The sequence below is a fragment of the Strix uralensis genome, chromosome Z (assembly GCF_047716275.1).
Source record: "Strix uralensis isolate ZFMK-TIS-50842 chromosome Z, bStrUra1, whole genome shotgun sequence".
Taxonomy (NCBI): Eukaryota; Metazoa; Chordata; class Aves; order Strigiformes; family Strigidae; genus Strix; species Strix uralensis.
Window position 1 is genome coordinate 72,451,671 of NC_134012.1, and position 12,290 is coordinate 72,463,960.

The following is a 12,290-nucleotide window of genomic DNA, read 5'->3' on the forward strand; positions in this document are numbered from 1 at the left end:
TTCTCAAGAACCTTATCAGAAAAGCGACTTTTTTCACTTGGGAACATACTGTATGTTTACTTGTGCTTTAGTTACCACTAAAAGGTCCTGTTCAGGATTGCAGCTCTCCTTGTGTTATGCGCTTTATGTGTGAGGGGTTACCGGGCTTGCTTTCAGAGACATCTGAATCTTTGAAAGTGTCACCAGACACTTAGGATAGTTTTTTTTAAAAGCACATGTGCCTGTTAATTTAGACACAGGTACTTTTTTTTGCAAGTGCCATTAGTTGTTAGTAGGTATGTTCAGATAACTTCGAATGACTGACTCAGTCCTATGAGCCCAAGAAGAAATGAGGAAGAAGCTGAGCAATTTTGTGAGAGTGTGTTTAAGTGGTAGGGGAAGACTGACTTAGAATTTCAGGAACATTACTTCTTGGTCACTGGAACAGTGTTCACTGTAGCACTGACTCTGTTACAACTAGGTTCAATATCTGGGAGAAACCAGTGAGGTAGGAAAGGGTTTTAAAACACATCTCTCCCCTGTACAGCTCTTTAATTCTGGATTTGGAATAGCTCAATATCTAAGTTAGCAGAAGGTGCTGGAACTGCAGCTGTGGTTGGGTCCCACTGATCATCCATGTAGTTTTACATTAATAATTTCTGTTTAGATTGCTTTTATGCAGCCATGCTGAGGATCCACGACAGTGCCTATGGCTTCTGACAGCTCAGAGGTTGACTTGTCCAAGGCCAGAGTTACCTTTCTTTTTTGTAAAGAAAGTCAAAGCAAGCAGAAGCAAATCCATTTGGTCTTTCCTATTACTCTTTGGAATTACAGGCTGACATGATATTTCTAACAATCCACCCATAATAATCTGAAAAATAAGAATTTTAATCTACTATTTGTCTTGTAATATTTGCCTTTTTTTGTTTTTTGTTTTGTTTTGGTTTTTTTTGCATAATACTTTGCCGCCTTGTAATCTTTGGACAAAAAAAAAGCACATAGTAGTAAAGAAAACTACAGGAATGTGAGTTAAAAAAAAAAAATAAATGATTTCTTCAGGTATTCCACTGAAGATTATATTCTCTGCTTTAAGCTCAAGCATTAGTTTCCAGAGTACTACTTGATAGCATATTCAGAATCAGGAAAATATTAAATTTCTGTCTTCACACAAGGTTTCAGCCTAATACTGGGAATTTCAGTTTTCTCAGAATTTTTATCCTCTTTTAGCACTAGTGTACTTCCTCCAGCAAGTTTTATGGTAGAGATAAAGACCACATCAGATTATTTTAAAAAGCTTCATCTAATTTGTAAGCACCTAGCAACTACAAAGTATTTTGGTTACAAATTGAAATGTAAATAATCCCATGCTTTTACATTTATGTTAGTCATAAAGGGCTACTGGTCTGCTAGTTTCACGTTTTAACTTACCTCAGCAGAAAATGAGTCCATGCATATTGTATAATAAGAAGATTGTAAAAATGATGTTTTTCATGAGGCAGTCTAAAAATGGTACTGTGCTTGAGGTTTTTGAAAGGGTGAGAACTAAAGCAAAGGATATATCCAGCCTGTCCTTACCAGTCTAAAATAAACAAACTATGTAAATAAAACTCAGCTGTCAAAGGTAAATTGTGCACTTTTTACTGTGTAATTTTGATTACTTAAAATACAAGCATTGCTTACTTTTTCCTCTATTTTTGGAAACAAAACTTCGGGCAAACTGAAAAAAAGCAGGTTTAAGCAGAATCTCACAGTGGGAGTTCAGTGGGTTTGTTTTTTCATGTATGAAGTCTTAAAATCTTTTATCAAACAGGCATCAGTAGACATTGAAGGAGGTCTGTATTCTGTTAAAGCTTTCAAAAGCCTTTGAAGAAAGTTATTTTGGGAGAACTTGCAATTTGTGCCCTCTGACAGATGACTCCTTTAACCCCGCCCCCTTTTCTGCCGGAGGAAGCAATTCACTTGTAAATTTGCCTGTCTCCACATATCCCTTTTCAAATCCCTCACCATGGTAACTTAAAAGTTTTACAAATGCATAATTATTATTTTTTGATCTTTTAAAACCTAAAAATAGCAAGGTAGGCTGTCTGGGAAACCTGCATGGTTTTTTATTCCTGGTGGTGGGAAGGGAGGGTGCCTTGCAGTCAGTTGTTGCTTATTGTGAGGCCGTCATTTGCTGTGCCTGGACAGCAAGTGCTGTGAAAGGGATTTTGTGGAGAAGGAAAGTATATATATTAGAAGGTCTTCTAGCCCAAAGAAAGGTGGTCTTTTGTCTGGCAGCCTCTCTGGGTCTTACATCACCTGTAGCTGTGCACTGCTTGTGTTGGGGAGGAGGATGTGCTAGCAGCACGGATGGGAGCATAAACGGGGAGTAGGTGGGGGATCGCAAGAAAAAATAGCCCTGGAGAGGAGAATAAAGTGCATTACAAAATGGGAGGAAAGTGATGTGGACGCCTGGTGTGCCTGGGGAGTCAAGAAGAGAGTTGACAGGATTAGGCCAGGAGGGCCAGTGCCTGTTTGGCTTTCTGTAGGGAGAGACTGGATACTCTGTGATGTTAATGGTAATTTCTTGGGAATTGCAAGGATCCCCAGTTACAATGATGACTACTGTAGGTGTGTCAGTAAAATCTCATACGGTTTTAATGTTCATAGAGAAGATAAAGGTACATACATTTAGAAATTTCTGTAATAACCGAATTCAGAATTTGCTCAATGCAACTAAGTATTTATTAGAAGAAAAAAAGATTTCAAAACCAGAGTTGCAAAATGGGGCACTTTCTAACTTCGAAATTCCTAAATTTAGATACCTTGTGCGAGTGTCATGCACACAAGATGCACGTTTGAATCCAGCTTTACAATGCTGTCTGGGGAAGAAAACACTGACCTCTGGGGTTTTGATATTGCATTTTATTACTTATCAAGAAGTTAATTTGGTACTGATAAGGGTTGCTGAATTGACATCTGTGAAAGGGGAAATTTTATGTTCACAAATACCTCTTTGTGCTTGTTTTGCCTCTGGTCTTGGAGGATGAGAAAGATAGCAATTGTCTTTCCATTTTTGGTTTCTCAGCTTCTCTCATTGCAGGGCTAGTATTTTGATTTGTTCTAGAAGGTGGACTGGAGCACTGTTTCTTTGCCCATTGACACAGGCGGTGTGAGGGACAGATATTTTTCAATCTTTGTAACAGTCAAGACATGCCATTGCAACTTCCTGCTTTCTTAATTTGTGCTAATGTGCACTATTAGCACTTAAGCAGCCTGAACAGTTTTGATTTTCTGTCCTTTGAGAGAGTAGAAACTTGTTTCTTCCTGTTTCTCTGCCTGTGCACTAAAATTACATGTGTCAGTGGGAATGTTCACAGCTCTGAACTTCCAGCTGTGCTCTCCCAAACTGACAGGAGCTCTGTTGATTGTTTCTCTTTCTATAGTTTAGTCACCATAAATACAAGCATTATGGAAAACTCATGCAAGTAGTGTACATACTATTTTGCTTCAGTTCATCATTATACATCGATTTAAAATCATCATCAGAGTAGCTAAATTAAAATTACTGGTTTAAATTTACCTCAGAAAATTTTCAGCAGTTTTACAGAAAACTGAAAAGTAGACCTGTGGTCATTTTAATTAGATTTTAATTACGTAATGAAGTATTTCAGGTTTCTTTCTGCTATACTTCTTAAATGTTCTTGTTTTCAAGCAAATTATGTCTCATTTTTAGGAGTAAAACCTAAAGCATTAGGAGACCTAACGTTTCAGAAATGCAAAGCACTCAAATCTAATCAAAGCCAGTGAACACTGATGGAACTGAGCTAATCTGGAAATTAGGCCATTGTCTGTGCTGTTTTTTTTCTCCTTCTACCCCTTGTATTATATAAAAACAGGTTCATATTAGATTATGGATGACTTCCCAGTGGATGTCAGTGAAGGAGTTATCCCAGATAATTTTCAGCATGGGGGTGGGAGGAGAAGAGTAATTAAATTGAAGGATAAATTAAAGGACAAGGTCCTGAGTGCATTTTCATCTCTATTTAAACTAGTAGGAATGAGAACAAAGTGGATCTTGTACAATTGGACATGTAATGTTCACTGTAGTCTGTCTCACTCCCTTTTTTAACATGCAAAATTTTACCTTAGATTGACAAATATTGTCCCACAAACCAAACTTATTGATGTGTGAAGAAGGGCCTGTCTTGCAAACCTGCACAGTGGGAATAAAATGACAGATTTCTGCTTTGTGTGGCCAGAGCAATTCTCCGGCCACACAGCAAAGTAGGCACTAACTTACCCAGCCAGACCTTTTGCCTTCTTCAGAAGGTGATGTAATTTTTGTTTAAGATTTTGTCATAATTTTGCCTTTTCTGAAGTAGGTGAGCTAGGCTAGGAGTGTAACTGTGTCTGTAGGGAGACTCAGGATTTGCCTTTATGAGGGCATAGGTTTGCTAGTCCTATTTTAAAGTCCAGAAGATCTACAGGAAGTCTTCTCTGGAGACATCTCTACTGTATGGTATTGTACATAAATGATTCCTTATTGTTGGGACTGGTACCGAGTAATGGTGTTCTGGCTGTCTCTTTTTTAAAGAAATCAAGAGTTAACAGGGAATTGATTATTATGTGGGGTCTTCTCGGTAACAAAAGGTGGCATAAAAAAAAAGAATTAGCAATGTGTAGAAATAATGGCTCAAAGATCTTTCTTAAAACTGCTGTTTTTCCTCTTATACTTCCATTAAAATAGAATTGCTAAACTGTCTTGAACTTAATCATTGAGCTACTGTTCACTCTCCGAATACTTACCAGTAAAGCTATTTGTCTCAGAATATGTTTGTGTGATACCTTGCAACTCTGGGCATTTTTTAATGTGTTGGAGAGCAAAACATGGAATTGCTTGTATGTGATGATAAACAGGAAGGATGCAAGACAGACAAACAAGCCTAGTAAGCTTAACTGAAAGTATGATGCCTTAAAAACCAAAATGACTTATATGATCCATTACAAACAGTTGGATCTCATCTAAAGTGCTTACCAAAACTAAAAAAATCTAAAAAAATTAAGTCACAGATTCAGCTTGAGCAAGTTGTGGTTTTGTGTGGGTTTTTTGTAGACAAAAGATTTGTAGGAATAAAAGATATTTTAAATTTTTTTAAACCTTGCCTGTGATCATTTCATAAAGCAGGTGTAAAAGCTTCTAGTGTATTTGTCTGTCTTCTACTCAACCATGTTACTTTTGTGTTTGTAGCAGATTGATGGCTGCACTTCCCAGAGGTTCCTAGCCTTTGCCTGCTTAAACCTGGGGCCTCTTCCCTCCTAAAGATGCCGTCAGCATCACACTTGTCCTTAGAGACATTCTTGCTGCAGTTTTCCCTTGTTTTTTTAATTCTGTCCTCCTTGAGTGCTGCCCCTTTCCTCTTGAAATCTACTACGGATCTTGTAACCCTCCCTTGCCCTCATGCTGACTAACCTCTAGGCATTACAGCTATCTTGGATTGTGGCTGTCCCTGAGTAGTGTCACACTAGTGTCTTGGGCTATGGCACAGTGTAAATCTAGCACCCTCTGTGTACTGCTGCAGAGGACAATGTACTTTTCTCACACCCCCAATGTCCCCCAAGTGTGCATCCCTCAGAACGTATCCACATGCAGTAATCTAGTCATCGATGAATATACTTGCTTCTCCTGGTAAATAACTTAAATGAGTCTTGACATTGGAGTGGTTGTAGGAATACAGGAGCAGTGGGGACTTGTGGTGATGGTGTAGAAAGCAGTGAATGGTTTTGTTGATTGCTGAGTACAGAACCCTTTCTGGACATGAGAGTAATGGGTGGCTGAGAGACAGAGTGACTTTCACAGGACTATCTAGCAGTTTTGGTATTGAAGCATTTTCTCCCTTTATTTTTGTATGCAGTGCATTAGCTCTTTGTTTCCGTAGCGGTATTTCTTTCTAGCCCTGCACACCTTGACTGCATTAGTAGCATGAAAAGACTGCTAAAAATGACACTTCTGTTCATAAGATTCCAAGGATGGGAGTTGTGGCAGGTTTGTGTGACCAGTGCTTAAGATTAATGCTGCACTTCTCATGTCTTTTGCTCTCTGAACTTAGTCATAGTGATTTTTATTATCTTTGTTTATTATTTATCAGAGGTGGGATTTTCTTCAGCTTGCTATTAAAAGTAAGAAAATATGTAAACTAGAGTTGAATTTTATGCATTAAACATAAGTGACAGTTCAAAATATTTATATTTTGCATTCTAGATTGAAGTGATTGCTTTCAGTTATTCCTGTTTGACATGTAATGTGTGGCTTGTTTTTAAGAATTATATTTTCACCAGTTAATGTACTCTCTATCCAAATTAAGCCATGCAGACAGCTGTAGAAATATGGTAAGATCAGTGCATACAATGTGCTATTTTGGGGAGTACTTGGTTTGCTTTCTCTTCTACTTCTTTCTCCCCTCCTCTCTCCACAGTATCATTTACTTCTGCAACAAAACAGAAGAATGCACTCAGTCACACCGCTCTGCAGCCTGTGGAGAGTGTGGGCAGTCTCTGTATGCAGCATCCTGGAAAATGTGCGTTCCCCTGAAGAAGTGATCTGCTGAAAAGCACGTACTTGTACAGTTGTTCCAGCCTGCCTTGTTGCACTGCTCTCAAGGTCTGAAATGCCTGGTCTCTGATACTCCCCTGGGATTTGCATTTCTTCTGCCAAAGAAACACTACCTGCCACAGTTACCCAAGGAGCCCTGAAGAGCAAGGAGACTGAAGATGACTCTGTGTGCTTTTTATGTGGTTTGGGGTTTATTACTGGAACTGGCCGTAGCATTTGGGCCAGTACCGAGGATCACTTGGGAACACAGAGGTAAGAAGAGAAACTCAAGTAGTGTAATATGGGACATTGCCACAACCGTAGGTTTCTGTGGGATCTGAAACTCACTGAGGCTGTATATTCTTCCAGCCTGCTTGCTGTAAGTTTGGTCAGGTGTTGCTGGCTTTGCTCAGCTTACCAAGTGCTTAGGACGAGAATATTTGAAAGTGATTCAGGTACTGGGTTAACTGATTTCAGATCCTTCAAGCAGTTCTGAAAACATAGATTTTTAAAGGAGGAATTGCAAATTTGACTTTCTCAGCTGAAGGATCTTGCAGCTGAAACTTGCTTCAAGAGAAGAACCCAGCAGACATACTTTGTTTTAATCAAATTATTTTTACTTTGAGTCTGAACATATTAGCAAAATGTACCTCTCCAGCTAGTAATCTTTTTAAATGCTTTTTCAGACTGAGATGTATTTTGACACTAAGCTGTCCTGTACGCTAAATAAAGGACCAGATGAAGGAAAGATAAGCGTTTGGCCCTCTTCTGTCAGCATTATATGGTGCCTAGAGTTGAAACAGTCTTTCACAGGACACCACTTTCCCTGTATTTGAAGTTGAAGCAAATATTTATAACCTCACAATACAATTAGTAGGGGTCAGCAAATGTGGTGTGAAGAGAAGTAGTAGGGATCAGAGAATTCTTTAGCTTTTGGTTTAATAATATAGCCTGGGTATGAAGAGAACTCTGGAGCAAGGACTATAGACCAGTTATTTGTTGCTGTTTGTAAATATATTCCACCACCACCACCCCCCTCCATGTGCATGGATGTTTTAGGTTTTACAAGGTTTTATGTTTGGATTATCCTTTACTACTAGTTAGTTAGCAACAATTACTTACCCAAGTGTGCTGTAACTGAACAAAACCAAGCAAGTATATAGGCAGTACGAAGAAGTAGCATTAAATAAAGATGTTTAAGTACTGAGCAGTCATAGTGTAGGTTCAGGTAGACGGAGATTAAAAATGTAGTAACAATAAACTGATCTGAGATGACTGCGGAAAGTGTTTTTCCTGTTTATTGGTATAGCAGTTAGTGAGTTGCTGATGTAGCTTTTCAGAAAGAATGGTCTGGACAAGGCTTGTAGTTCCTGCTTAGACTCCTTGTTGCTCCTATCTTGTATAATAGTTAAAATTTGGCAAGTTACTGTTTAATGGTAGTATGTTAATGCACTACAAACCCACATCCAAATTAGTCAAAATAAATGGAAATTTTAATCCCTGCTATTTCTTCCTGTCTCTGTCTACTGAAGATTGTTGCATTTACATATAGGAAACCTACTTTGACTAGGACGGGGGAATTTAGTTCAATGGAGGAGTGAACATGTGGAGTTGTAGGAACCAGTTAATCTGTTTGGGGAAAATATTCCTGCCAAGTGAAAGATTTTAAGATGGCATGCTTGAGAATCTAGTTTAAAATGAATGTTTCTGGAGCATTATAACTGAAAATGTGCTATATCTGATGTTAGAATTGGGAGCCATACTACATTGTTTTCTGCCTGTATTTTAAAAAGCCGCACTTAATTAATCTTCTGGTAGTCTCTTGCACAAAATACAGTCTCCCAAGCTTTCAGTCATTTTTCCATTATGGTTGTACATGCAGGAGAAATCTTCTTGTATATTAGTCATTGTGTGTCATCTTTCTCCAAGCTGTCCTGTTCCAGTCTGCATGCTTCCTCATTCCACTGCCTTTTCCCTTGGGTCTCCCTCTTTCTCTCATCTTCTTCCTTTTCATGTTGATTTTCCCTCATTTTATTTCTTTCAATTGTGTGCATTTCGTCTCTGGTCTCCACTTCAAAATCTGCTTATTCACCCTCTGACCCTCCGTCTTAGCTTATGTGTCTTTCTGCTATGGTAATATGCTGGAATGTCATCTTTTAAGCTGCAGGAATTTTTGAGAGATTTGTTTGGGGCAGTTACAAGGAATGTGGTCACTGACCTGATTTGCCACAGTAGGTGGGTACGTGGAAGGGAAAAGGTGAGGAAGGACCTCATAATGGATGTGTGAAATGGAAGGTTAGAAAAGAGGGAATTAACAGGTATTAAAAAAATGAAGGAAGATGCCAGTTATAGGGATCACTACCAGAGGAGGTATTTAGGCATTTGAAATTGAACGAGAAAGCGGGGACCAGTGGTTTTGATGTTGATGATGGGAGCTGCTGGTTTTGCTGAACCAAGCTTCTGAGGAGTCTGTTACATGGGTTGTCCAAACTAACCTTTGTTGTTTTCAAGATATCCAACATCTGTTAGACAACTCAGAAAAATGACCCATTAACTTGACCCTAAGTGATCATGTTTCTTCATGTGGTGCTACTTTTCTTTCATTTCAACAGAGGTCCAGCTGATACATTTTCATGAATCAGAAGTGTCAAACTATTCAACCCTGCTGTTAAGTGAAGACAAAGATGTTCTATATGTAGGAGCCAGAGAAGTGATCTTTGCATTAAACGCAGTGAATATTGCTGAAAAGCAGCACGAGGTATGCATTTTAATACATTATCCTCCATGTAAAATTCATACTCCAAATTTAACTTCATTTCCTGCTATCAGTAACGCTGCACTTTAGGAAAGTAGGTACCTAAAGGAGAAAATACTCTGTGTGGGCTACTCCTCTGTTATTTTTGGAAGACTCAGTAGAGTAAAACGTGCCATCAGATGAGAGGAGGAAAGAAGTTAGATATAAACAAGTAATTAGAAGTCGCCATAGGTGTATTCTTCTTGGGGACAGGATGCTGGACTGGAGTGACTTTGGGTATCATCTGTAATCGCGGTTCTTATACATGTTTTTATTATCAGGAGTTGACTGTCTCCTATTAATGTGAATCAGAAGGTGATCTAATCCAAAACAGAAGCAAAGTTGGAGCTTGCTGAGGAGTGGCAGACTGCAGACGTGCTTTAAATGAAATGAAGGCCCTGTCCTTTTGGTTTCAGCTTGTTATGTGTCTCTAGGTGTGTCTGCTCAGCAAGTGGTGGTGCAGACAGGTCTGATCCAACTTGCTCAGAGAAGTACTCTGGATGTGCTGACATTGGCTTCTCAGAGTAGATCAGCCTGTGCAGAAGTCTGCTAACGTTGTATTGCTTCCAGTCGTTCCTAGACTCCTGCTTTTCCTCCCACCAGCAGCACAGGCTGACACTCAGAGGTGCAACATGGAGTCCGACCCAGGATGTTTTGGAAGATGCTCATGTGATTTTTTTAACCAGAACAAAATGTTTACGGGTGGTGGTGGGCAATTTCACCAGCATATAAAACTTGTTTTATGAGTGCATGTGACAAAGTTGAACTTCTCCCTATAGTGTAAACTGGTACAGTAGTTTTCTCTGATTATACCCCACCCCCCAAGTGTTTTTCATTCAACTGTGAATGAAATTGAGAAGTACTTAAAATTGAGAAGTACTTAAAACAGTTAGAGTTTCATTTCCCTGATGCATATGGTAATGTAAACTTCATTAGCAATTTGAGGGGAAACATCATGATGAACCCAAAAGGTAATAGCAGTGGTAAAGCCCCACTTAAGGCACATGCATTTGAAAGTGTCACCTCCTCAGGAAAGAAAGGCTTTGTACCTTTGAAAGCTGCTTGCAAAATTGCTTGTACTTGATGCAGATAGTCTTAGGATTGCCTTTTTTTTTTGTGTGTGTTGCAAGATTTTCAGACTTTGCATTGAATTAAAGTGCTTTGAATGTGCCTTTTTGTTGCTTGTTTTCTCACTTAGTTACATTGGAAGGTCACAGAAGATAAAAGGACTAAATGTGCAGTCAAGGGCAAATCAGAACAGGTATGTACTTTTATTGAACTTTGAGAACGATGTTACACATTTACTTCAAGAGGAATGATATTAAAAGAAGGAAGGCTCCAACTGCTTGAAACTAAAATTTTCAAAAATCACCTAAATTCTTTAATTAACTTGAGCTTTAGAAACTGCCCCATGCTTAGTCTTCTTTTTTTAATTCTTAGTTCATTATTTCTTGCTAGTGGGTATTATTTGAATGTTTGAAAATCTGAACACACCCTGATGTGTACTTAATGTTACAAGATTTTCTGTTAAAATGATAAACCAGTATGACTTTCACTGAGGTAATTGATAGCATCTGTTCTGTTTTATTATTGCAGTAATTCCTCCCCAGCACTTGATTTTACAAAATGACTGATAATTTTGTTTGCTTTGCTTTAGGGCATAAGGTTTATTTATTAGGTCAGTGCTGTTCCAGCAGTGTGTTTTTCCACTAGCTACATATATCCTTATTGTAGTGCCCAGCAGGTGTGCCCTTTGCGGCTGCACGTTGCTGGTGTGGCTGCTCAGACAGCTCCTGGGCACCTGAGCAGCCTGATCTCCAGCCAGCTCGGCAGTGCAGGCAGCTCAGCCACTGCGATCACTCGGTGTTTCTGGGAACCTCGTGACTGCCAGTACACAGGCTGGCTTGCTCGTTTTTCCTCTCTGTGGAATTGACTTACTTGAGGTGGCGGACTGTATGTGGATGTACCTTTCCCTTTGTGTAGTGCCACTTCATTCGTGATACGGTGAAGTGAGAGTTTGCTGGGCAAGACTGTTGATCAGGCTTTTAGCGCAGGTTTGAAAGTGGAAGTCTGCAAGCCTGTGAATACAAAAAGCAGTCCTACTCTACGCTGGCAAGGATGTGACATTGGCACCCCCTTTTTGGTTCACACTGTTATAAAACCCCAGGTGCTGCATCCAGGGCTCATAGACATCTTGCATTCATGGGGCTTCTAGAGGTGGGAGTGGGCTCTCTCTCCCTTGGGTCAGTTTACTGCCTTTCCTTCGACTGACAGCCATCAGCCACCATACATTATCCTAAGGTGAAGTGTGACGGGTATGTAAGAGCCATTTCCTCCTTGTCTGTCTCTTCAGGATGCACTCAGAGAGTATTATTTGTGTTCTCCAGGTTCAGTTGGGGTTACTAGTAATAATACTCACATATGGCCACGATGAATATGAGATGTGAATTTGTCATATGCATGTGCATACAGTTTAGTGGAGGGTGTGTGCATCTCCACCAGTCCTCTGCAGTGATTATTGGTGTTAGTTAAAGGGATGTTAGGTCCAATAAACAGATACTTTGCCAGAGCTCCAAACTTCCTTTTTTTTACCCCCGCCCCCAGTTTAGCAAGTCACACATTGCCAGCCATGCATTTTTCTTATTGTACTTGTAATCTTTTGCTAGTCACATTTACGTTGTAGCCATGATGTTTTTCATAGTGCAATAGTTTCAAAAGGGTCACAGAATTAAGCCACTGATGCTGTTTCTTTCACTAAAATGGACAGTCCTCTCCCCCATCCATCACCATGTTATTTAGTGCCAGCAAAATGTATTTATGCATCTGTTCAATGACATCATCTGGCAGAAAATTTGGTTTGCTCTTCCTGCCCGCCCCCCCCAAGTTTTCTGCCATACCAAACTGACCATACAGTCACAGAAATACCTGCTTTGGCTCATAAGAAGG

General features: G+C 39.5%; 1 protein-coding gene across 11 annotated transcripts in view; it reads left to right on the forward strand.

The window, feature by feature from the left end:
• SEMA4D (semaphorin 4D) overlaps positions 1-12,290 on the forward strand; it is a 103,575-nt gene that overhangs the window by 56,824 nt on the left and 34,461 nt on the right. For all 11 annotated transcript variants that reach the window (XR_012627145.1, XM_074856501.1, XM_074856504.1 and 8 more), the window contains 3 exons: positions 6,435-6,823; positions 9,163-9,308; positions 10,543-10,605. Coding sequence is in view for 10 of the 11 variants with exons in the window: in XM_074856501.1 (XP_074712602.1) it covers positions 6,730-6,823; positions 9,163-9,308; positions 10,543-10,605 (303 nt within the window). In the remaining variant the exon portion in view is untranslated. The remainder of the gene's footprint in view (positions 1-6,434; positions 6,824-9,162; positions 9,309-10,542; positions 10,606-12,290) is intronic.